Source organism: Gnatocerus cornutus, chromosome 9 (assembly GCF_029298725.1).
Source record: "Gnatocerus cornutus isolate USDA-ARS CGAHR chromosome 9, icGnaCorn1.1, whole genome shotgun sequence".
NCBI classification, from domain to species: domain Eukaryota; kingdom Metazoa; phylum Arthropoda; class Insecta; order Coleoptera; family Tenebrionidae; genus Gnatocerus; species Gnatocerus cornutus.
This window is the reverse complement of record NC_142241.1, coordinates 15,257,921-15,283,625: the sequence shown is the minus strand read 5'-3', so window position 1 is coordinate 15,283,625 and position 25,705 is coordinate 15,257,921. Positions and strand designations below refer to the sequence as shown.

Sequence of the window (25,705 nt, the reverse complement as noted above, 5' to 3'; positions counted from 1 at the left end):
TTCAAACGGCCATAACTCAGTTATTTGTTGACGAAAATTAAAAATTCTCATGTTTTTGGATTCAGCGTAAAATTCTGCGTAAAGTGAGACCCAAATTTGTTGAGTTTGCTTAATAAATAAACGAGGAATTGGCCAAAACTGTTTTGAAAACATCATTTTAGGGTGATTTTCAATCAATGTTTTCAAAATTAAAACGACGTTTAATAGCAATGAATTATATATCAGTCAAAAGAGGAGATTAAAATCTATCTACTGGCCAAATTTGAGATCTATATTACGAATAGTTTGCGAGTTATGGCCAAAAATTAAAAAAAATGAAAAATTTTCATCGTTTGAGTCGCATTTTTTTTTCGCGAAAAATCGACTATCGAATTTTGGGCTTTTAAGCACTTTTTCTAACGTAAAATGAGCCGAGGAAAACGATGGCGCAAACCGCATCTCAATATCTCTAATAGTTTCTGAGATATTTAACTTCAAAAATTGAGAAAAATGAGAAAAAATGAAAATCAACTTTTCTAAACTTTGATCGGCCATAACTCGGTTATCTGTTGTCGGATCTAAATTTAAAACCCAGATTTGAAATCTGCTTAAAATTCTGCGTACACTGGTGTATAATAACTCAAGTTTACTCTAAAAAATTAGCGAGATATCGGTATGAGAAGTTTGGCCATAGTTTTAGTCATGAATTTTTGCGAAAATTTGCAACTTTCGACTATTGGAAAATCTAAAGACTATTTCTTATGTAAAAAATCGCGAGAAAAACGATGCCGCAAACCGCATTCCAATATCTGGAATAGTTTCCGAGATATCGAGCATGAATTGTTTCGAACCTTCAAAAATTTGGCCATCTGGCGACAACCCAAAAATTCAAACGGCCATAACTCAGTTATTTGTTGTCGGATCTGAATTTAAATTCCAGATTTGGATTTAGCGTGAGATTCTGCGTAAAATGAGTCAAAATTTATTGAGTTTACCTACGAAATAAAGAAAGCATTGACCAAAAACTGTTTGGAAGTGGTCATTTTGGGGTGATTTTCAATCACTATTTTTAATGTAAAAACAACGTTTAATACCTTTGTTTTATATATCATTCGAAAGAGGAGCTCGAAATCTATCTACTGGCCCAATTTGAGATCGATCAAGCAAACGGTTTACGAGTTATGGTCAAAAATAAAAAAATTGGAAAATTTTCATCGTTTGAGTCGCAATTTTTTTTCGCGAAAAATCGACTATCGAATTTTGGACATTTAAGCACTTTTTCTGACGTAAAATGAACCGAGAAAAACGATGGCGCAAACCGCATCTCAATATCTCTAATAGTTTCCGAGATATTTAACTTTGAAAATTGGGAAAAATGAGAAAAAATGAAAATCAACTATCCGAAACTTTGATCGGCCATAACTCGGTTATTTGCAGTCGTATCTGAATTTAAATCCCAGATTTGAAATCTGCGTTAAATTCTGCGTACACTGATGTATAATAACTCAAGTTTACTCTAAAAAATAAGCGAGATATCGATATGAGAAGTTTGGCCATAGTTTTAGTCATGAATTTTTGCGAAAATTTGCAACTTTCGACTATTGGAAAATCTAAAAACTATTTCTTATGTAAAAAATCGCGAGAAAAACAATGCCGCAAACGGCATTCCAATATTTGAAATAGTTTCCGAGATATCGAGCATGAATTGTTTCGAACCTTCGAAAATTTGACCCTCTGGCGACAACCCAAAATTTCAAACGGCCATAACTCGGTTATTTATTGACAAATATTAAAAATTTATCATATTTTTGAATTCAGCGTAAAATTCTGCGTAAAATGAGACCCAAATTTGTTAAGTTTGCTTAATAAATAAACGAGGAATTGGCCAAAACTGTTTTGAAAACATCATTTTAGGGTGATTTTCAATCAATGTTTTTAAAATGAAAATGACGTTTAATAGCATTGAATTATATATTAGTCAAAAGAGGAGATTAAAATCTATCTACTGGCCAAATTTGAGATCTATATTACGAATAGTTTGCGAGTTATGGCCAAAAATAAAAAAAAATTAAAAATTTTCATCGTTTGAGTCGCAATTTTTTTTCGCGAAAAATCGACTATCGAATTTTGGGCTTTTACTTTTTCTGACGTAAAATGAGCCGAGAAAAACGATGGCGCAAACCGCATCTCAATATCTCTAATAGTTTCCGAGATATTTAACTTTGAAAATTGGGAAAAATGAGAAAAAATGAAAATCAACTATCCGAAACTCTGATCGGCCATAACTCAGTTATTTGTTGTCGGATCTGAATTTAAATCCCAGATTTGGAATCTGCGGAAAATTCTGCGTACACTGATGTATAATAACTCAAGTTTACTCTAAAAAATAAGCGAGATATCGATATCAGAAGTTTGGCTTAGTTTTAGTCATGAATTATCGTAACTTTCGATTTTTGAAAAATCTAAGAACTATTTTTGATCAAATCAAACTTATTTTCCCGGTGAAAGTTTGAGTACGAGCAAAACAAAGCTCCAATTGTGAATAGAGCAAATTAACAATAACTACAATTCGTTTGGCTTGTAATTGGAGGAATGTAGTTGTCGATTTATTTGGGGCGAATTAGTGGTCTTTGTTTCAAGTGAACAAAGGTTCGAGTTCAGGTTTGGATATTCCATGTGGTGAAAAAAAAATGTTCAAGATCGCCCCCCAGTAATCAGTCGCCCCCTTAAAGTGGATTTTAGCGGAATGAGAGTCCAGATTAAATGTGTCAAAGAAGGTTTAATTTTCAGGGAAATTTTAGCGGATTTTTTACTGTAGGGTTTCGTACTTTGTGTGTGCTCAGATTAGTGCACGAGTCGGATTCTCTCCGAAATGGGTTTTGTTAAGGATATCTGTGAAGTCTCTTCATGATTTTGTTCTCGCCTAAATGACTGTGAATCTGAGAGCTGCGGAATTATGATTAAAATTTGCGATACATCGTCGTATTGCATTCATCCCCCGCGAAAACTATAAAATGTAAAAGTCGAATTGAAAAGAGAGAGAGAGGAGAATTGTGATACACCGACAATCTTCCCCTCGCTCGGGAAAAAGGAATATAAAACGATAGCGAGTTTTAATTACGGCCATTAAAATTGTAATTAATATCGTCCATATATGAAATTAAATATCTGTGAAAACAACGAGCCGAATGAAATTAATGGAAACTTCTATTTTAATGTAATTGGTTAGAGCTTTATAACGCTTCATTAGGTTTGTTAATGCTAATGTTAATTAACGGAAATCACGTGTCAAATACTTTATTTCCGGATTTTACTGCGCTAATCCGCATCGACCTCGAGATGGTCACACTTTTATTTATGACGTTGTAAATGTTGCACCTCAGACACAATGAAATACTTCCCAGTGCCAGCTGAGCATATGGTATAATAGATTATTTTTTTACACAACATTTGGTGCTATCTGATATAGATAATTGGGGACTTGGACTTTACATTAATTACTCTTCCCCTGCACTATTTTATCTTCACCTAAAGAAACCATCGAACTTCCAAATTGATCAATTTATTTAATGCCTACACGAAAGCCACCTTAATTTTATGCACTCTTAAGTCCCGTTTACACAATGATTTAATTAAAATTGAGTTAAGTATTACTTTTGTAAACCGCCTCTTAGTTCTGTCAAATTCGCTGAAAATTTAACTCTCCGACATGACTTTTATATATTTGTCTCTCTCGCCATGGCCAACTCTTGAGTTTTGACCGGACTTTGTAAAGAAAATCTCTACAATTTCAGGCCCACCAACGTATTCGTTAAAAGTGCAAAAATGAAACATGCCGGTGAGCGCTTAGAAAAGTCAAGCAGGCCATGACATGATAACTGCCACGTCCGAAACGTCAATTGTTTTCCTATGGAGGCCAAATTATGAAAGGTTTACATGGCCTGCTTATTTTTTAGTGTAGAGGTGAAAAAAATTAAGTTGAAAAACTTGAAATTTATAGTCAGCCTACTGCGATTTATTATTTTTTGGAAATACAAATTTTCACGAAACGAAATAAATAGTAATTTGGATCACAAGGCCGTAAAATCCTTTTTTGGAAGTCTAAGTGAAATTTGGCGAACGACAAAGAAAAAGAATTGAGGTTATGAATTTCATTCCTCATGGCCAACTTTAAGTTTCGCAGCAATGTGACCAAAAAGTAAAGAAAATCCCTACAATTTCAGGCTCGCTTGATTTGGCCCTCGCCAGGCTCTCAATTAAAACGTTACAAAGTCGAGACAGCTGGTACCAACATTAATGTCCAAAAAACATAAATCAAGAAAAATATCCTCTTGGAATTTATGTACGCCCCCAATGAAATTTAAATACACGTTTTGGTTGCATTCCCTCCTGATAACACTTTTATTAGTCCGTTCCACACGAAAATACAACAATAAACCTCATAACTATTCATGACGTCCATCAAACTATCTTGTTATGTGGAAAACAGGCCTCACAAGCGTCGAATTTAACACTTTTGTTTGTTATAAACGGATCAAGAGTAGTTCAATTGTGGCTGTTTTTTTCTCAAGTGCCGGTGCTAACACTCATAACAATACGAAATTCGAGCGAACAAAACCGAATGACGGGAGTTTTTCAAACTTGGCGATTTCAACTTAATAACAGACCTATTGCGTAATATTACACTAGGTGCAGCCCTTAAAACGAGCTGTCTTTTGTGGACCGTCACCCCAAGTCTGCTCAAATTTCAGGGCCCTTAATAGTTAAGTTTGTCCGATAAAAAAGAAATTTGGGGAGTCGGGTGACGATCGATTTTTCCCCACTGGAAGAAGCCAGAAGAGTTTTTTCGCCGTCAAAATCTGATAGTTGCGCTGCGGATGAAAGCCCCGTTTTCAATAATTAATTAACGCGGTGCTGATTTCCATCAATATCAAACTGTTGAAGACTTTTTCGAAATTCGCCAAACAGTTGGTTTAATCTGCGCACCCAATTTCCTTTGATAAAAAGCACCGAATCGAGTAATCTCCGAATTGTAAAAAGGCGCCATTTTGAAAATGCAACAATAGTAAGCCGATCGAAGTTTGATTGCAAAAGTGGCGACGAATATTCGATTAAAGGAAGTGAATTGGAAGCGATGAAAGACGAAAGCATTTCATCAAATATGTTTGATCTCCGCTTTGAATGGGAACGTGAGAAAAGACTTTTTCGAATCATTCGATTAACGAGACATCAGGTGACATATGTCTCAAATTAAATGACAATAAAATGCAGAGAAATGGGTGAACAGCCCTCTCAACCATTTCCGACCACCAAACGCAAGCACGTGGCCACATTTAACACTCATTTATAAATTATCTGATGCAGTCGTGTTATCGCACGATCTACAAGCAGACATTTTATTATCGTCGAGTCGCTTTTCAACCAGGTGAAAAATTTACTTAATTGATTTTTTCTTCGCCGGAAAAAGATTAATTAAACTGCGATTGTTAAATCAACTTAGTGGTCATAAAAAGTGTGATTAAAGTGGGCGGTAGAAAACTAAGAAATTTGTGTAAAAATCCACTCATTTCCTCTGTCGAAAAGATAATTAAAACTCTCAGCTTTAAAAGTATTGTTGTACTTTTTTTGTTGGCCAACCCATTCAAATGTACTTCATAATTCACATTACATCAAACAACAAAGAGAAATCGTCCATATTTATATAATATTTATTTAAAATTCTATTTATTCCTTTCAGTATTCATGGATATAATGGAGCTTTTCAACTAAATTAATTTCATTAATTAAATTCGATTGATATTTTATATCGAGGTTTTTTGTTGAATATTTTCATTTAGATGAATTGAATAAAAATAACAAAAAAATCCCTCGCTAAAATTATTTCATATGCAGCCGATTGTGGAACCAATAGAATTACCCGGAAAATTCTGCTTTTATTCATTTGTAATAACACAAGTGGACCTGTTCAGTTTTTATTCAACAATGCAAGCGATTTAAATTACATCGAGGAAAATTAGAATCGTAAACGTCGCCACTGGCACACGCATTGAAGGGTTTCTGCCCTTCGGCTATGCATTGAAAATCAAGTCTGTTGTGAATTGAATGTAGAGACGTATGTCGGAGATTATGGCGCTCTGTCAATTCTGAAATGTCACTTATCAGTCAGATAGAGCGGGGAAAGTATTGTCCTCAGTTGGCTGTGTAATTTCAATGCAGATTTGTCATTTATTGTTGCTTTGACAACGGTGAATTTTGAGGTGAAGAGTTAATTTAATTGAAAACAATAAAATTGTAGATGGAGGAATTTGAAAAATAGGAGGAAAACCTGAAGAGAATTTGAACAATACAAGAATAGAAAAAAATCTAGAGACTCTAATGGGATCTAATGTAAATGTAAAGAGAATTTGAGGACAATTTTAAAGAAAACACCAACTATAAAAAGTGCAGAGACTATAAACAAAATCGAAAAATGAAAAAGAATCGAAGAAAAATTCAAACAGAATTTTTGCACAATTTAGAGAAAAAAATTATTAAAATTCAAGGAAAATCAGAAGAAAATTACAAAATTTGACCAATCCTAAATATAATCCACAGGATGCACAGAGGAAACGGAAAAATTTCGAAAATTTGAGACAAATCTAAAGACTAGTCTAGTCTAATAAAGAACAAAAAGTCCGGAGGAAAAAATGCAAAGAGAATTTAAAATACCGAAATCTTAGGAAAATTTAAAGACAGAATTACGAAGCATATAAAGAGGACCTAGATATAATTCAAAGAATATTAAAAAATATAAATAAAACTTAAACAGATGTGAATATCTAAGAAAAATCTAAACTGCAGACAATCTAGAAATATTTAAAAAGAACTAGAGACTCCAAAGAGAATATAGAAAATCTAAAATATGATAAAATATAAGAAAAATGTAATAAATATTTTCTAGAAATTTCCAAGAGAATAAAAAGTCCAAAAGATTTAAAGAGAATTTAGAGAAAGAATCCAAAGAGAGTTCAGAAAATCTAAAATTAATTTAAATACAAGGAAAATTTTAAGAGAATCGATACAAAATTTTAGGAGAATTTGTAGAAAATAAAAGAAAAACATTTTTATAGGGATTCTAAAGAGAATCTAAGCAGGATCTAGAGAAACCAGAAATAATGTAAAGTGAATGTAAATAAAATTTAGAAAAAATCTCGGATCTTTAAGAAAATGTAGAAAATCTAAGAATTCAATAAAAGCTCGTGCAGAATCTAGAAAAGTTAAACAATTGTAAAGAATTGGAGATAAATATGAAAAGAATTTAGTCTAGAAAAATCTAGTCTAGAACTAAAAAAAATCCATAGATAAACTAAAGAGAAACGAAAATTATTATAGAAAAACTAAAATATTTCAAGAATTTCAGAGGTTTTCAAATCTAAACATGAAAGAAAATCGAAGAATCTTCGAGAATTATGAATATAAAATGAAAATTTATATTTTATACATTTTGGATTTAGAAAATTCAAAGAGAATCGATGAAAATCAACTTTTTCGCAGCTCTGTCTGCAGCGACGGTTCAATCCAAGACGTCCATTTCCAGAGTCACAACCGAGCTGATCAAATTTTTTTTTTTACCCGTCCGTCGTCTTCTAATAGGCAAATATCATTTTCCATTAACCCCATCGCCGCGTCATTTCTATTTGGTCATGTTTGTCGGCTAATAAAATGTAGTTTATGATTTGGAACACGGTCCGGATGTCGATATCGAGTTGTAAATCGCAAAGCAATGTGCCGTAAATCGTGATGGATTATCCTGATGTCAGTGACGGCCAGCAACGCTCTAAAACATTGACATCAACACTAAACCGAACGTCCTAAAGCCTAGTTAGGCGGAGACAATAATCCGCAGATGGAAAATCAATAGGAAAGACCACCACCAAGCGTTTAATTAAAACATCGGAGGCTTTTATGCGATTTTTTATTGTGATGGAGTGCGTGTCTTGATCATTTGAAGAGTGGGCTGGTGGGGGCGGCGGCTTTGAAATAAGTTGGTACGCGTTTTGACAGTCTGAGACTAAACAAAACTGCTTAATTTGACGTTTGTTCATCCAATTGGTGACGTTTGCCGCCCAACAAAGTAAAGAACTCAGAGAAAGAGGCGAAAAGCCAAGTAAATGTCGAAGAAGCGATACCATTAGTTCAGTGTGTGCCCGCAATGGAACGTGGCGCTGGAAAATCGCCACTAAATGTCAAATAAAAGACTATCGAGCTTTTTACAGCAGGGCTTTGCAGCGTCTGTTTGGTAATAGAAACGAGGATGAATGGAAATGGTTTTTACATTTCCTCACTTCTTGGCGGTAATTGGTCGAGTTTGAAAAGGCAATCACCGTCGTTTGATTGGACGTGCGATATTGGCATCGCGACGCAGAGCATTATAGCGTGAAGAGTGGTTAGCTGGTGGCGGCGGCGTCCCCAGTGTCCAATAAATTAATCAAGAATGCCAGGGATGTAACGGAGCGGCCGTTGTAGCCGGAATCGACGGACGATTTCCCGAAAACATGAAATTTTCACGGGAGAAATATGTGATTGTCGGACAAGTGCGCCGCCCCCGGGACGGAATATTAGGTCCATTCATCTGCGCCGTCCCATTACCGTTAAAACCGGAGTAAAAATTAATAAAAATATGTGCTTTCACTCACATATTTTCCGTTTTTATTATGATGGAGGACGTGGAGGGTTTATCTGGAATCACGGTGATCCGACGTTAATATGGCTGGAGTAAAAATGTGTGTACCCCATTATACGTATGTGAATTTACAGCTTTTGCTAGAACTGGCGGCGGCGGCGGCGGCGGTGGAAAGGGGTGCAATGAGCGGAGACGATGTCATTTTCGTCGGAAAAATCGTGCAGCAGGTGCTTTTCTGTTGCTCTGACGGAGGGTGAAGGCGGTCGACGAGGGAAAGTTAATTCGAAAGAGGGTGCGTGCCTATTGAGGCTTTTAATAGAGAAGCACAGATTAATCCGACGAGCGGACCTTTGGTGATCTTTCTTTTAGTGAGTGCATCATGTCTATTATAAATGACTCTGAGGACTCACAAGGGAACGGGGGAACCACCCTCTCTCTATTACTTACGCAACTATCACGGCTAAATATTACTTTAGTGGTTATCTGGGACATTACCCAATTGGGGCCCGCATTCGCATACCCATCACAAGTGATTTCATTACCACAGTACCACCCGGCAAAACACTGAAAAATACCAATAAATCGATGATACCTGGCGCCGGTTGATTCTTATTTATGTGTAGGCCGTTTCCGGTTGGGCTAGAATAAGAGACGATATATAAAATAGGCCCCCGCTTGAGCAATATCCGAGATTGTCGCCATTTTCGCATCGCCGTGAAGCGAGAAACGATAGACATAATAAAAAACGCTATATAAGGAAAATGCATTACGATTCCGCGCATGGAATGGGCCCCTTGAGACTCCGGATAAACTCCGCCATATTATTTCGCGGTTCAGTTTGCACCGGCGTTTTAACGTTAATAACTTTCCACCAACTTCCCCACACCCTCTTTTGCGCACTCATACAAATATATAGGTACTGAAATGTAAACTCTCGACAAAGAACAATTTACCTCTTTTTTGTTCTATAACTTCTACGTTGCTCAACCGTGCACGCACACTTTGCAACTTCTTCGTACTAAACACGTGCCGGGGAATTTTACCTTTTATCTAGATATTCTTCAGGTGTTGATGGTTATCGACTAATAACTAAATATAATGGAGGCAGTATCGGTGTATCTAGATTTTAATAAAGATCTAGACATATCAACTGTAATTTCACTCTAGATCTGTAGATTTTGTTCAAATGTAGATCACTTTATTGTACAAGGTGTTTATAAATGTTTCTAGCATCAAGGGTGGCTATGAAATGTCAACAAAATTAGCCGCTTATTACAAATGTTGGTTTCGATTTTTTAACACAAAACTGTAACTGTAACGTCATTGACGTAAGTAACACTAAATAATTTTCAAGATAGTTATATTCACTATGAAAACAAACTATGAATGAGCCATCCTTGATGCTAGAAACATTTATAAACACGTTGTATATCTAATGGAATCATTATCTAGATAACAGATAAGTAGTTAGATCTGGAATTTACCAAATATCTAGATTGTGGATAACTCGTTTCGCAATCTGCTACCCGAAAACTGTAATTTTGGTCCAGATCTAGATATCGTTTAGATGTTTTTGGTGGCAATTTCAGTTTTTCTTTCCTGCTCTCCTGAACCGTCAAATTAAGTTTGGCCAATGGTGGATTGTGCCCTATGAAATTCTTATTCTGGGACCTATTTTTAGAACTCTATACTATTACAGCATTAGTAAAAAAAATTAGTTAAAAAAATGTAAAATTTCAAATTTCCCGCTCGAAATTTCAAAATTCGTGTGACTGGGTTTATGCCAAAACTAACGTTTTACTCCACATATGCCTTCCCAGAACAATTTTTAAACAATTTCAAAAAGTAAAGTTAGTTTAGACAATATTGTGACCGCTCTCTAATTTTCAGTGCCACCAACTTTGAAATTTCGAGTGGGAAATTTAAAATTTCGGGTTTTTGTTACACACGACAACTTTTTCTGCAACCAATGAAGCAGTTTTTATTTTAGGAAACTACCTAAACGTAAATTACCAAAAGATTTTCTAATTTACATTTCGAAAAAAATAACCTCTAGCCCTTTGCAAAACATCGCTAACTTCCGATGCTAACTTCACGGTAAAGTCAAGGCCCGAACGTTCTCGAGACTTCCCGACAGTGTGCGTCGTCTGGCTAACTTAACGCGTCGCTCGTGCTTAAATTTTAAATTTTTGCAAGTTTTTTTGGGTTATTACACCTAAACAAGTGTTATTTAGTGCCGTTTGTCTGATAAGATTGTAGGAATTGTGTGGGAACTCCAGTTTTAGCAGTTTTATCAGTTTAGTGCTCGAAGTTCAACGAGTGTTTTGGCGCGAATGTTTTTCAAGTGAAACAGGAAATTGGAAGGGTTTTACAACAGGAAATGGGTTTTCTGGAGGTTCTGGAATGGAAGAATTTATCCGGGAGTTGCTTATTTTGAAGAAAAATCGTCAATTTCGCCAGATAACGGAAGATCATGTCTGATCTAGTCGGTGCAGGTGTGACGTCATCACTAACAAGGGTGAGTGAACCTGTTTTTTGCTGGCGTCTGACCGACTAAGGCAACGTGATTATTAAAGTTATCAAAGGTGAATATTTAAGGTGTTAAAGGTGTAAAGAGTGTTTTATTCACCCAGAAGTAATTTCAAAAAGTAAGGTTAGTTTAAACAATTGACGACTCTATAACTTTTCAGTACCACCAACTTTTGAGTGTGAAATTAAATATTTCACGTTTTTGATTCGATTTTTTCAACAGTCCCGCAATAACATTGAGTCCTCTCGAATTCAGAACCTCTTAAAGCACAAGAGAGTAGGAAAAAATAAAATTCATTATATGAACAAGTTACATAACCTGCAAACAAAAGACTAATAAATAATGTATTGTGATTAGGGCCAGAAATAGAAATCTAACTCATTCATCTCGATCTAAGAAAACTTGGAAAAACAGCCGAATCCGATCAGTTTTTGCCACTTGCTTTATTACGTGGTGTGGTATTCTTGGTTGCATAACCTCTTACGACTACAACTGTTCGCTTCGATTTCCAAAGACAATAAAGCGTGATATAATCATCTCCTTCGGTTTCAAACTCAGAATACTTTTATACACAATTTATTGACCTAATTTCCCAAGATACACACTACTAGAATTACTTATTAACAGTCTGAAAATACTCCTTCGAACCCTTTGGGTCGGGCTTGATTGTCTTGCTTCCCTTCTGCCAGTTCGCGGGGCACACTAAAACTCAGCTATAAAAACACGTAAAACTTTAATCACCCATTACCTTCTCCGTGTTTTTCTACAAATTGTATGGCTTCAATTAGTCTGAGAGTCTCATCGACGGAGCGCCCCACAGGTAAATCATTGATGGTGATCTGTCTTAGAATACCATTAGGATCGATGATGAACAGCCCCCTTAAAGCAACTCCGTCCTTTTCGAGTAAGACGTCGTAATCTCGCGCTATTGTCTTATTAATGTCAGAAAGTAGAGGATACCTTAGTTTTCCCAAACCCCCTTCCTGGAAACAAACGATAATAAAAAAACAACCCCCATGATTGTACCCACGGCTCGTTTCGTGTTCATCCACCCTAAATGCGAGAAATGCGAATCAATCGAACACCCAATAACCTCTGTGTTTAATTTTTTAAAGTCTTCGTAGCGCTCATCCAGTGCTACGAGCTCCGTGGGGCACACGAAAGTGCTAAAACTCATAATTAGAGATTTTTCGTCAGACGAAACAACTCACAAGTCTAAGGGGTAGAAAAACAACACGACGTATTTCCCTTTAAAGTCGCTCAATTGTATTTCTTTGAAGTTGTCATTAATGACCGCTGTACCCTTGAAGTTTGGGGCCGGTTGCTGAACGCGGGGGGCACACAAACTGGGGGCTAAAACATGATTTACACAAGGAAGACACTAACTTTCGTTTGTACCAAGTGAGAGGCTCCTCCACGTGTTATTTACAGAAGGAGCGGCGAGTTTCATTAACTGGGGGCTCTGGAAAACGGACTTTTATTAAGATAACCTCACTTTTTTTTATGCGTACCCTTCGGACGATGGAGCTGAAGAGTCCCGCCATTGTTATAAAAAATTTGTATCACAAGTGTTATTTAACGGAATGAGGTGTTATATTAAGAATTATGAAAGTTTCAAGGAGACGATGACAGATGGAAAAATTTAGTTTCGGGGATTTGGTGGAGGCGCGTTGCCAACCGAAGTTTAATGTTGGTAACCGTGGCGGGAAGGTGTTTTAAATTTCAGTCTCACAAATTAAATATTTTATTACAAGAATTATCACAATTAATAACAGTCAATTTGATGAGATGAAGCGCCCCACATAGAAAATATCAACTTAAAGTTTAACAACCGGTTGAATAAGTTGTTTTTGTTGTTCGTAAATCTGGTTTCTATTATTCTTCGTTTTCCCTCGGTAAAACACCCCCCAAATTGTAACAGGCACCAGAACGAAAATCAAAGGGATGAGAAACAACACCGAAAACGAATTACTCGACTCTTCGTTGCCATCCATATCGCCAACTTTGATTGTCACATTTCTAATGTCCTTCCCGTCTTCTGTCAGTACTAAACACACATAAGTCCCACTGTCTATATCCCTCGATTTATCGATAATAAATTTACTCACATAAACATTCTGAGTAATAGCATACGCATTATTAAACGACGATAACACACAATAGCAATGTTCATTGTATAAAACCTTCGCGTGGACTTCGCATTTCATCGAACTGCATTCTTTAATCCAACGAATTTCGGGTTTTATCTCGCTTTCGGCCTTACATTGGATGACCACGGGCGTGTTTGTGGCGATGGTGGTGTTGGACGACGCCGCCAGAGACAAGATTTTGGGCTGAGGACGACGTTTTGCTGGAACTAAACAAGAGCGGTGCTTTAAGAGTCTTATTAATGCACGGTTTTGTTAGTTTTTAGGGAGTTGGTACCCCTATCACTTGCTTGGCTTTACTGTGCTCTGATTGGGTGATTAAACGTGAGTTGTTGACGGTTCGCATGTAAATGGCGTTTCGACAATTTAATCTAGGTCTAGTAAAATATCCCCAAATGGAAACTACAATTTTTTTCAAACAAAAAAAACACGTTTTGTCAAATCCAACTCTTTTGAAACTTGTATTTTATGATATTTTCTATTTCGGTGCTTTAAAAATCTTATTAAAACATTATTTTTCAATTGTTTCCGAAGCGTTAACAGACTCATTAAAGCATAAAATAATATCTGGACCAAACCCATACCTTATGAAACTTGTACTTTAATACATACATTACATGTTTACGAACTCACCAACGATGTCCACCCTGTATATTTTGATTATAGAACCGTTGTTAAGACAGCGGTATAAACCGATGTTTTCTTCAGTCGCATTCCTAACTTCTAGTTTCTTTCGATTCCGGTTGAAATCTAGTTTTTTCCATTGCCCCTCGCTGTAGTCTAGGGTGAACATGCTGCTGCTGTCGCAGTGGAAGCTGTGGGGGTTGCTGTCGCAGCGCTAAGATCAAATACGTCCGTTTTACAAATTTGCTTCAACTCGTGTCGTAAAACTCCTCCTCGTAGTAAGAAGGGCCAACTTTCTCACTCGTATAGTAATGTAATGGAAAAATGTGAGAAAGTACCTTAAATTCCCAGGTGATCTTGTTGACGTTATCCTGGTAGTGTCCATTGCATTTGATGATGACGTCCGCCCCGATCTTGTACTGGAGAAAAGTGACTTTGGGCTGCACATCCGGTGAGTCGTTGTTGTAGTCATTTTCTGCAAAAGGTCACAGAGTTATCGTGGAAGTGTGCATAAATTAATAATATCGACGCCGATTGATTTTTTTCGTCTCTCAATAGTCAGTGACTTAAGTGCAAAGTTTAATATAATCGATGATTGTAAAAAGCGATCCATCAATCAGTGCAGATAAGAGTAAAACTAGCACTCACCTTCGCTGTCGATTTTGGCCGTGTGGCAACAAACAATTAACAAACAAACCCAGCAATAAACAAAAGTGATCATATTTTCATAGCTTCGGCAAACAAACAACGCGCTTTTACGGCCGACGTAAATCTCGAGCGTTGGTAACTGTACAACAAACTGCCCGAGTTTAAGAGGGAAATAATCGATTTATTTTAAATCGCCAAGTCTGTGTTCGATCAGACAATCCAAACATTTACGAAAACGTCACAACAAATACTCTGGCATGCTTTTATTCAACGAATATTTTTAAAGCGACCGACGCGTTACTTCGGTTACAATTACACTAATTCTTAATCTAATCTACGACGTTTTTCCAATACAAACAGTTGAGATTTTCTGTTTGTATTTCTGCGAAACGGACGCAGGCTTGTAACGCGATAACTACTGTATATTTATTGTATTGTCCAAATAAAAGTAGCAGCCGGGGGAGATAAACGTATCTGAGATAAGATCGCATAACGCGATCGATTCATTTTTTTACGATAATCCTTGCAAAATCGTCATTATTTCATTGTAATAAATATTTATTTGAACGGACCAACCTAACCGAATTTATTAGCTACCAGAAATAAATTTGTATATGCGAATGGAGCTTGTTTTATTAAATTTTTATTATACCAGTGTGTTGGAGGCGAAAATAGATTTCGGGATCACTTGGGAAATTAAAAACTTATCGCTTGCACAATCCCTGACACATTGATTGAGCGATTCCACCGATTTCATCAACAATTTTGAGTGCAAATTTCGCAACACCAAAACAAGGGGCTTTAATTTTTTTTTCATGTTGGTACCTCTGTTATCTCAACAGAACAGTCAAGTTTGTGACATTCTAGACAAAGCCCACTGTGATTAGAAACTTAACATTTTTATACTCGTGATATTTTTTTATTTCTTGTTTTGCTTGTATGTACAGTACAACACAGTGAACCTAGACTTATAATAAATGCATGTTGTTACGATCGGGATCACAGTCAAAGAGGCCCCCTCCTCCCCTTATCAAACTTTTTGGTACGCAGCACTCTCTCGATGTCTTTTCTCCATGTCGATTTGTTTAACTCTGGCATATCCGGCGCTGCCAAACAAAACGATGAAGTTGGAGCACCACCACAATAAAGACTTTGTTTCTTGGTACCAATACGTTGCCAGAACGGTCTGGGCGCACGCTTTTGCCGTCCCTGAGATATTATGCGTCAAAGCAGAGGTGTACTAAAAAAAAAACGTCAAGTTAAATCGACGAGTGTCTTCAGACGCACCTTTATCTGTAACGAAGTGAAGAATCCGATGGCGAACCCACAGACCCCTCCGACGACCATAATGGACCAGAAGTACGTCGTTAGGAACTCCCAGTAGTTGTACAACACGACGAACTCGTTGTTGTTGAACAACATCAACGGGAGGAAGAGAATCGAAGCGTAGACGTTGTTGTAGTAAGACAGAGCCCACACTTCGTTGTCGACTTTAGCGAGGACTTTCTTCGTGAAGATTGAGTACAACGAAAGCGACAGCGATGCCAAGACGCCGAAGACAGTCCCACTGATGGACAAAGTCCCAGAGAGGTTTTCTTGATCCACGCCCAAGTAAAATCCGAAGATGATGATACCACAGAAGAGTAAGCATTTGCGGGAGGTTTTCTCTCCGAGGATGAGATACGTAAACGAGACGTTGAAAATCGTGGTCAAGGAGCGGCCCACGTAGTAGAAGGCCACGGAAACGTATTTTAAGCACAGGTTGTTCATTGCGATCATCATTGTGAACATGAGGGAGACGGGGAGGATCTGAAATGAGAAATTTACCACCGATAGGGTTGGGTGTGATTACAAACGGTTTTGATGGTTTTGTGGTCCCAGACGCTGGTCTCTGGGAAGTGGAAGTAGCGGGGAAAAGCCCGCGCTATGCTTTTCTTTGCTAAACATATCAGCACTGTTGTGGAGGTCTGGAAAAAAGCGATGAACATGGGGGCGTTCAAGTCAATGTCGCTTAAGAGCGTCTTGTTGATGAAGACAGTGAGGATGGAGACAACCCTAGAATTTGAATTTGGCGCCTTTAATTCTACAGTGAATGGGGCCTTACCAGTACCCAGACACCACACAAAAGATTGTGGTGTACTTCTGGACCAGACTGTCTTTGAATTCGCGCTCATGAACCATTTTTTACTCGAGGTGATCCTAACCTAACATTTCTCTAGTTTCGCGGAAATCCAACTTTTTGAGTCACCAGCAGACGTTATCTTATCACAAACTGATTGTTTTACACACCCGCGATGACAACTCGCCTTTACATGTCTTCAAAGGGATTAAAACAGCTCGCGATTGTGGCGTTTGACAGGTGAAACCTAACCTCAAAATCTGCCGATGCAAATATATCAAATTTTATTACTTGAAAAAATAGAACTTTACAATCACAATAAGACACTTAGGGCTTCGGTTTATCGTACACCGTCAAAGGACTGCCCTGTTGTTGCCACAGCTCCAGAGATTTGTTCACTATAACTTCAGACAGCTCCTCTGTGATCTGCAAGTTTAAAATGAGAGGCTTGTTGTTAAATAAAGAGGCTCCTTACGTTTTTTACGTTTTCTAGGATGGTTTCCAAGTTGTTGCACCTCAACAATTTGTGTTTTAGACTCGTGAGAATCGTGACTACTGTATAAACAAGGATTTTGTATGAGCCCCCTACAACTTTATCCCAGATTCTTCCTAGAGCCATGTCGTTGAGAATTCCGGCGAAACAACACTCGAACCAGCTCTCCAGAGGAAGGCTGTCTATAACCTCAATTTTACACAGGTGTTTGTACAGTTTACAGTCTTCTTTTTCCAGTAGGGTCTGTGAGGCTTCTGTCAGTTTAGGAACTTCACATTGAAATTTTTGTACAGCTTCATAGAAAGTCTTTGCGAGGAAATAAACGTCCACGTCGTAATCAAAATGGAACATCATAGACTGGATGACGGCGTACAGCCCCCTTTCTTCTTCGTAGTTCCTTTCGAATCTCAATCGCCCGTTTTGGAGGAGCCACATCGCGACGAAGACTTGCGACTTGGGAAGATCTTTGGTTATTCGTAATACGTTTAAGGCATGTAACAGGTTTGAGTATTCTTCTTTTCGTTGTGCGACGACGAATTCGTGGCATTTTTCTTGAAGGGGTAGGATTCCTGTTTGAAAATCGCGCGCTGACAGGTGTACCAATACCAACAAAGCAACTTACCTAATAATAATTTCCAGACTAGATTTCGGTGGGCTCCCGGCACGCCAAAGCGCAAACAAAACTGTTTCATCTTTGATAGATCTAGAGGTTTCTCTTTTAGCAATATTTCCAAAGAACGCTTTTCTTCCACGCTTTTGAAGCCCACTTTCTCATAGTAAGTCGAACGGAAATTTCGTTCGTCGATCGCCATTTTGATTACTATGCGCAGGACGCGATCCCTTGACCCTAATCACGATTAATTCCAACAAATTTATTAATAACTTAACAATACACTGATTGGAGTTAATACACGTGGACCATGCCGTAAATAAAAGTCCAGCACAGAATGTAGGTGAATAACTGTCCGAAAAAGCCGTTGGTCAAAAGGGCTTTGCGTGAGATGAAGTAGTCTTTCCAGGAGGAGAAACCGGCTTTGAATAACACCATGATCCAAAGACTCGTCACGGCGAAGATGTAAAACACGGCGCCGTACAGCCCCGTGAGCCCCAAAACACCTGCAAGTTGAGATGTAGGTTATGGCGAGACTAAATAGGGCACTAACCTGCCGTGCACCCTGACAGGGCAGCCATTGAAGTCCTACAATACTCAACAATCGAGAGGTTGTTCCTGATGGCTAGATCACTGTAAGCCACCACATTCTGGCTGTTGGCGGTCTTGCCCTTCGCCGACATCTTCAGGGTGGGAAATAAAGACTCAAAGACAGCTCACAATCATTAATTTCACTCTTTTGGGGCCCCTCAATTGACTAAATTCAAAACCGAATTCACGGTGTTATTGATGACAGGATGATACTGACGTTTATTGGGAATTTTACCCGCTGCAGTTGGCCACCGTGACAAACGTCATTTTCAAAATTCTCCCCTTTTCGGTCTGAATTTTCGAAATTCTCAGGATTCACATCATGGGTGAGTGTATAACGAGCAACAGCCTCAATTCGTGTTTGTAGAAAACCGCCTGAGCCCCCAGTTCTTCCAAAGACGGGAAATGCTGGCCGAGCTGCGCGTCCCGACGCTCTCCGAAGCTAAAGACAGCACCGGTCCTCAACTATCAATGATTCTCTTCGAGCAGTGCCATCCGGAGCTCAAAGGCGACTTTGGTCTCACCCCCCAATTGCAGGGCCCCCATGGCGAGTTGTGGACATCACCCAGCGACATTCTTATCGGTAAAGTGGCGCTGAAGCCACCCATGACGGAGAGGCACACTCAGGCGCTCACGCATCAGGGGATTTTAGGTAAAACCCCCCTCAATCAAACTCCATAAACATGGAGTTTCCAGAATTGGGGGCTGAGGTTGAGAAGAAGTTCCTCAATGAAATGCAAGAGGAGAGTAAGCGGGCTCTGCAAGAAAAAGAACTGTTCCTCACACGAATGTTTGAGCTCGAAAAGAAACTTTTGGCCGAAGAACTGATAAACCAAGAGAAATGCAAGTACGAAGAACAGATCCTAGACTTGCGGACGCGCTACGAAATGAAGATCAGTACTCTCCTCTACGAGTGCGGACTCCAAGTTGAGCGACTCCTCGAACAGATGCAAGTAGAAACCAACTCGTTGAACGTCCTTTGGGAGGAGCGCTTGCAAATCGAAATCAAAGAAACGGTGGAGAAGATCACGGAGGAGTTCCTCGCCAAGCTGGAGAAACAAGAGAAGCTCCTGGTCGAGGTTTACAACAAAGGGATTAAAAATCTGAAAATTAAACACCGCTACGCCATCGACTTTGAAAGAACTAAATGTAAAGAGACTCTTCTCCAACTAAAGCATAAGCTCTACTGTCAGAACATCTCGAACTTGATGTACCTTTTGTGTAAAGAACGAAGGCGATGCAAATCTGCCAAAAGCGACATCGTGGAGGATTATAAAGCGCAGATTCGGACGTATAAAAGTCAACTCGCGGCGAAAAACCAGAAGATTCGTCGTCTTACCGAAATAAAGAACAAGAAGACTCGACAAGTGCGCGTGAGGGAGCGGTGTCTGCGGGAGATTATGAAGCAGTTCCAAAAGTTTATTTATTTTGCGTTGAAAGCCACCCCCACGCAAGGCGAGTTCTTGTTGAACCTCAACAAACTCTTAAAGTATGAGATTGAGGATTTTTGTCTTGCGAAGAAGAAGCGTCCGCGGGTTATCGAAGCGGCAACGACAACTGAGCCGTCGTACGATTACCAGGAAGATATCGAAGCGTTTCTAGAAGCAACCATGGAGGAAGAAGAGGAAGAATGTCCGTACACCACTGATTTTCCCGCTTTCTTCTTCAACGATCGCGTTTATGTAAGAGAAGAGTTCAGAGACATGATATTGGGAAGGAAGGAGTGCAGCTTGTGGTCTCCAGACGTGGATATGGTGATGCAGATGTTCAAGATGTCGATTCAGAGACGGTTGTATTTTTAGACGGGTGATTTGAACTACTCGACTAGTTTTCAGGCGCGCTTCTTCGATCACTGCTGTTAAGTCATACCAGTCCAGTGTCCACTTCTCTCAAAAAGATGACGATGGTACTTCGCTCTCCACCACAGAGGAACCTCCACCAGTCTCAGCGTCGCCACTACTCTCGAAAGAATCACCTTTTACCTTCACCAAAGATTCGATGTCCGAAGAAGACGAAAAAGAAATCCGAAGACTCTCCCTAGGCGAACCACCTACCGAAAAAGACAAGAAACCTAAAAAAACACCAAAAAGCAGCAAACGCAGCTCCATAAAATCCAACGATGAGTTCGAAATACGAAGAGCCTCACCAAGAAAACAATCGACAATATCGCGATTGTCCTTCACCCGCGACTCCATCATTATAAAACTTTCCGCGATGGAGAGGAGGTCGCTACAAGCAGCCGCCAAAGCTGCGGAGGAGGAGTCGCTGCAGACTAATTCAAAAGTCAAATCGCCTATCCCTAGTTATGGCGACCGGATTAACATGATTAAAATGGAATCGAACGACACGAACTGCACGAATTTTTCACCGGTTATCTCTGGATCTAAAGTTGATAAGGCTTCGGGAAGCTTCGAATCGGAGAGCCGCATGTCCAAGTTGCTTCTAGCTACAGATTCTCTGGAGATTATCAAGTCAAATATGGTTTTCACGCCACAAGAGGTCGGATCGAAGAAGTCGCAGTTGTCGTTTTCACCCAAAGTTTCGATGGAGGGGTCTTACACTAAAGCGGAGGCTCCTCGGAAAGCGAAGGCGACACGTACTATACTTTATCTGTGCATTAAATTTCCATTCGGGGTTGGCTTGGGGAAAAAAGTCGCAGTTGCTTTCACCAATGGAGACGAAATAATTGAGCGATTTGACTTACGTTCGAAAAACTTGGCCTATCTAGAATGGAAATTTAATCGCTCTTTTCACCCCGTGACAGTCTGCTTTTGATAATAGGTCCCAGAAGGAGGAGGTCAACCCTCAGCAAGCCCAAACACCCCAAAATCTCGGGGGCACTTGTCTCGAAAGACCACGAAATCAGCGCGGAGGAGTTCGCGTCGGCACGGATCAACTCACTGGTGGCGGTGTTGAAAGACGATCCCAGTATGATCCGATTGTTTACCCAATGTCGCCAATAAATTGTCACTTTTGAGCACCTCCTGTCAATCATTTCATCTTCACTTTGAAAACATGTCTCGGGGAACGTCGTCAAGCTCTGGAAACAAGAGTATTAGCTTTGTGCCATCGACATCATCATTTGACACCGTGCAGCAGCCGATCACGTCAAGATTACTTCTTGCTCGAGACTCCATTATCCTCAACATGGCATCAGAGAGGTTTTCTAGGTGTGTTTTAAAGTCGGATCTGAATCATCTTCAGGAACCGCCGGTGGAGATAAAGTCTAAAGAAACCGAAGAAGTGGTAAGTCAAAAGAGTGTAGACTCGACATGCCGAGAACGAACAAAATCAAAGCTTCTCGACGCTACCGACTCCGTGGAGTTGATAAAAGCAGTGATACCACTAATAAAAAAAGAACCGAAACCAAGACCACCGAGATGGAGAAAGAAAAAACGCCCCAATCCCATCAAACCGACCCCGAAGAAGAACGAAGAAAACGACGTCTTCACCGAAGACCGCATTAAATCTCTCGTGGAGATGATGAAAGAAAATCCTAGTTTAATACGACTGTTTACTCCTTGTCTAAAATAAACCTACAGACTCTTGGATTTCTTGTCTTTTCGCTTAGACAACACCGCCGTCATCTCGTTGTACTTCGCCAATCGCTCCTCCACGTACTTCTCCGCGGAAAACGCCTCTCCGTCTTTACATTGCTTGATCAACACGGCTTGAAACGCCTTTTCTTTGGCCAATTCCCTTCGTTGACGTCTCTACAACCCAAAATTAGCCAAAAAAAAAGAAACGAGGGGGCACATACCCGCCCCCATTCAAACTTCATGCGTTTGCGCAACTTCTTCAACTTGTGTCTCTTCATTTTGTTACGTCTGATGACAATCATACGAGCGGCTTGTTTGGGAGCGTCGCCCCCCAGCGTGGGGGGAAGCTCCATGTTTTGAGAGATCACCGGCTCTTCACAAGGGGGCACATACTTCAAACCGTTGGGAAAGTCGATTTGGAGTCTGCTGATGATAGGGGAATCTATTTTGTCGTTCTTCTGCCAGATCCAATGATTCTGACTCAAAATCACCGGTTTTATTGAGTTTATGGGGGCGACATTTGAGGTTAGGTTGCGCACCAACGTCGTACAGCCTAAAAAGTGCAACAATGTTGAGAAAAACGCAGTTTTAGAGCGGAAGGACTTACGTTTGAGACAGCTAAATCGCACAATTCTTGATAAACTCGCCATTTGATGTTGTAAAAGTGAGGTTATAGCTAGGGACTTTGTTTACGGTTGGTAGTCCGATCAGCGCCACCATTAAAATAATTTGAATTTGAAAAACGTCACGAAAAAATGTCGGAAGGCAAAACTAGTGAAATTCAAATCGAACAAGGGCAGTGTGACCGGAAATGTATCCACCCAGGCGACCGGATTTGCTACAACGAAACCATCACCAAAGAACTCCTGAAGACGATTCCCGACTCCACTAATAATTCGTTTTCTGAATGTGGGAACGAAAGCAGTTTACACTCCGGGGAGTCCTCGTACAAAGTTCGTACCCACGCTCCCAGATTAGGGATTTTAATGTTGTTCCAGACTTTCACGTTTGACGCCGATGTTTCCGATCCAGACATGGAAAAATGCATGAACTTCTGGAAAAGCGTCTTACCCAAAAACGCAAAGCCTCTCAAGTGCACGTTGCTCAAAACTAAGAAAAACTCGAAGAAAGAGTCTCCGAAAGCTAAATGTCCACTTGAGGAGGAGAAGGGGGAGTGGCTCAAAATCTACAAAGATTTGCAGAGACGCAAACTCGACCAAATCAAAGTGAAGGAAACTTTTATTTTCAACAATAAGATGTTATTTTAGTTGGTGAACACAAAACCGTGTGATCCATGTCCTCCGAGTTTCGACGACGAATACGACAAAAAGGAGGAAGTCCAAGAAATAAAAAAGTTGAATACGTGGAAACCAAAGAGTCAACAACGTAAAATATTTTTTGGAACCTCCAGAAACTCAGCTTTTTCTTGTAGCTAAAATGGATATGAAGTCTCAGATGCACCGCACCGCGAAACTCTTGCAAACCGCTCGATCACAACACCCAGCTGAAGGAGCGAAAAAAACGAAGCAAATGACCAGTGCGGCTAGTTCCAGAGGCTCTTCGGTCCAGGGAAAAAGGACAAGTGAAGGAGTGAAGGAGGAGAAGCTAATGAAAGTGGATACAAAGACGCCGAGCCTAGTCAAAGATACAATACTACCTGTAGAAAAAGCCCCTGAAGGCGTCTTCAAAGAACCACCACCGCCTCCGAAAGCTCAAGAAAAGTCACCACTTCCTGAACCCGAACTCTGCTCTTGTAGCTGCAACCAGCCAGGTTGCGCCTGTACAACCCTAAATCCTTGTAAAATCGACCCTCAGACAAACAACGATTGCAGTGATGATTGCGTGTGTCCCACTGATCTGTGCGTTTGTGGTTGTCGCATCGAAGACTGCATTTGCGAATCAACCACTTGTTTATGTGGGTGTGAAGTCAACGGGTGCATCTGTGGGGCTTCGAACGACGTCTGTTGCTGCGGTTGCGGTATGGAACAATGCATTTGTGAGGAGTTGTACGCTGGTAAATCGTGCAAATGTGGCTCCGCTGACTGCAACTGTGACACCATCGAGGTTCTGAATGCGTATCTTGCAAGTCTGGAGGGGCCCAAAGTTGCGGCCACTGAAGAGGTGAAAATGGTGGCCGAGGAGTGTCAGACCGAGGGCGAGGAGAAAAGAGATAAGTTTACGAAGAAACCTGGAATTTACTGCGTTATTTGTGGGCATTATGATTGCGATTGCACTGAGGAAAGGAAATAAAGAGTTAGTGGACAGTTTTTGGTAATTTTTCTAGTACAAAAACAATTACATTAACAAGCTGAAATTCCACGAATGGGAGCAGTGCGGTGGTTCTTTACCTCGACCTTGAGGCCTCGGGTTTCCAGGAATGTGGCCACCTCAGCGTGTTTTTTTTTTCTGACTCACGCGCCCCGAAATTAGCCCCAAGGCGTTGCCATCGGGAATCCATTTCGTAGGTAACTACTGGCTGTGATATATTAATAAAATACATATCACACCAGAAGTTCCTTCAAGCCAGATTCCCTAACTAGCGTCGGTGGTCCCTCGAGGTACAGTCGAATGCAATCTGCTTTGCTGAACCAGCTTTATGATATATATAACACTCATACAACTAGATCACCAAAGAAGAATAAATCCGACTATATTCTTCCACCTGTTGCTCGTCCATCCATGGTCCCAAAGCGTCGGCCAAACCCATGTTGCAAGCGAGTGTTCGATCTAGTCACAATTGAAATTCAGTGAAACAATAGACGGAACACTGGCTCACACCAAGAATTCAAGCAAGGTTAAGTGGCGTTGTTGGAAATTCGACAATAACAAGCACCAAACACACGACCGTTATCGGGGACGTTGCAAGCGACGAAGATAAAACGTGAGATTAGAATAGATTTCACCAAAAACAAACACTTACCACGTGCTGAAGCCATCGGAATTCGCGAAGCAAATGGAAATGCAAGAAAGAATGAGACAACAATGGCGGGAACATGGCGGGACGGTTCATGTGCGCATGAGCGGAGGCCCCCTTGGCGCGAAATTACGCTTACCTGGTTGGGGTTCGTCTTTTTTGTTTGGGACAGGTACACTCCGAGCAATTAGCCCGCATTCCTCGAGAAAATCAACGGTAATTGACCGAGGACACGTTTTTACTTAAAATTATCACGCCGAATCATAACCTAGCAACCGCCTTAAATTGATTAAATAGAAATACGCAAAAAACCGTTAATTACTCACCTTAACCTGAAATCAAACACGTTTCTTGACCGGAAAAAACGCAATTTGCGAACTTGACGTTTGAATCTGGTGACCAGGATCGCCAACCTCGCCGACACAATTTCCCATTTCAAATTCGAATAAAATTTATCGCAACAATGAAACTACCCCTAAATCAACCCTGATTACACCCTTATCAATTATTTCCCCCTTTTATCATTCCATTAATCAAATCAATTATTTTACGTAGTTATTTCAAAACAATCGAGGTTCTTCGTTTTTTCACTAAAATCACGTTGCCAATCAACAACCGGCAATTGTTTAAACATGGCGCATTTTTTGTGAAAATTGTGAATTCGAGGTGTGAACTCATTTTTCTGTGTTTCAGTGCTGGAATTCATCCCCGGCGTCATAACCAGGTGAGTTTTAATGGGTGTGGGGTTGTCTGGACCTTTTGAGGGTGAATGTACCCTCTGAATTATTTTTACCTGCTCAGGTATAATTCTGACCAATGTGAAGGGAAAAGTACGTTGAAATTGTATGA

At 39.8% G+C, this 25,705-nt stretch overlaps 8 protein-coding genes across 8 annotated transcripts; 2 read left to right on the top strand and 6 right to left on the bottom strand.

Annotated features, from left to right (window-relative positions):
* Positions 1–11,731: 11,731 nt before the first annotated feature.
* LOC148169203 (peroxiredoxin 2-like) lies at positions 11,732–12,865 on the bottom strand. The gene is made up of 6 exons (XM_088046870.1): positions 12,683–12,865; positions 12,570–12,633; positions 12,383–12,524; positions 12,202–12,337; positions 11,920–12,154; positions 11,732–11,873 (listed from the first exon to the last, which is right to left on the bottom strand). Exons 1-6 carry the CDS (start codon positions 12,713–12,715, stop codon positions 11,785–11,787), a joined length of 699 nt encoding a protein of 232 aa, XP_087902996.1. The 5' UTR covers positions 12,716–12,865; the 3' UTR covers positions 11,732–11,784.
* A 34-nt stretch (positions 12,866–12,899) lies between these two features.
* On the bottom strand, positions 12,900–14,996 carry LOC148169202 (fibroblast growth factor receptor-like 1). The gene is made up of 4 exons (XM_088045613.1): positions 14,591–14,996; positions 14,281–14,417; positions 13,952–14,156; positions 12,900–13,527 (listed from the first exon to the last, which is right to left on the bottom strand). Exons 1-4 carry the CDS (start codon positions 14,661–14,663, stop codon positions 12,989–12,991), a joined length of 954 nt encoding a protein of 317 aa, XP_087901739.1. The 5' UTR covers positions 14,664–14,996; the 3' UTR covers positions 12,900–12,988.
* Positions 14,997–15,498: 502 nt separating this feature from the next.
* Positions 15,499–16,979, bottom strand: nac (GDP-fucose transporter nac). The gene is made up of 4 exons (XM_088046868.1): positions 16,695–16,979; positions 16,447–16,645; positions 15,878–16,399; positions 15,499–15,830 (listed from the first exon to the last, which is right to left on the bottom strand). The coding sequence occupies exons 1-4, from the start codon at positions 16,769–16,771 to the stop codon at positions 15,621–15,623; spliced, it is 1,008 nt and encodes a 335-aa protein (XP_087902994.1). The 5' UTR covers positions 16,772–16,979; the 3' UTR covers positions 15,499–15,620.
* On the bottom strand, positions 16,971–18,080 carry TBC1d7 (TBC1 domain family member 7). The gene is made up of 3 exons (XM_088046869.1): positions 17,825–18,080; positions 17,185–17,771; positions 16,971–17,135 (listed from the first exon to the last, which is right to left on the bottom strand). The coding sequence occupies exons 1-3, from the start codon at positions 18,012–18,014 to the stop codon at positions 17,037–17,039; spliced, it is 876 nt and encodes a 291-aa protein (XP_087902995.1). The 5' UTR covers positions 18,015–18,080; the 3' UTR covers positions 16,971–17,036.
* Positions 18,060–18,642, bottom strand: EMC6 (ER membrane protein complex subunit 6). The gene is made up of 2 exons (XM_088046872.1): positions 18,366–18,642; positions 18,060–18,318 (listed from the first exon to the last, which is right to left on the bottom strand). Exons 1-2 carry the CDS (start codon positions 18,493–18,495, stop codon positions 18,107–18,109), a joined length of 342 nt encoding a protein of 113 aa, XP_087902998.1. The 5' UTR covers positions 18,496–18,642; the 3' UTR covers positions 18,060–18,106.
* Positions 18,643–18,712: 70 nt separating this feature from the next.
* On the top strand, positions 18,713–21,937 carry LOC148169198 (uncharacterized). The gene is made up of 5 exons (XM_088044985.1): positions 18,713–19,055; positions 19,100–20,195; positions 20,239–20,999; positions 21,185–21,364; positions 21,396–21,937. Exons 1-5 carry the CDS (start codon positions 18,809–18,811, stop codon positions 21,935–21,937), a joined length of 2,826 nt encoding a protein of 941 aa, XP_087901111.1. The 5' UTR covers positions 18,713–18,808.
* On the bottom strand, positions 21,904–22,683 carry LOC148169197 (uncharacterized). Its single transcript, XM_088046871.1, has 3 exons — positions 22,550–22,683; positions 22,164–22,495; positions 21,904–22,116 (listed from the first exon to the last, which is right to left on the bottom strand). The coding sequence occupies exons 1-3, from the start codon at positions 22,590–22,592 to the stop codon at positions 21,940–21,942; spliced, it is 552 nt and encodes a 183-aa protein (XP_087902997.1). The 5' UTR covers positions 22,593–22,683; the 3' UTR covers positions 21,904–21,939.
* A 14-nt stretch (positions 22,684–22,697) lies between these two features.
* On the top strand, positions 22,698–24,192 carry LOC148169196 (uncharacterized). The gene is made up of 4 exons (XM_088044984.1): positions 22,698–22,895; positions 22,941–23,168; positions 23,211–23,360; positions 23,398–24,192. Exons 1-4 carry the CDS (start codon positions 22,698–22,700, stop codon positions 24,190–24,192), a joined length of 1,371 nt encoding a protein of 456 aa, XP_087901110.1.
* The last annotated feature ends 1,513 nt before the right edge of the window (positions 24,193–25,705 follow it).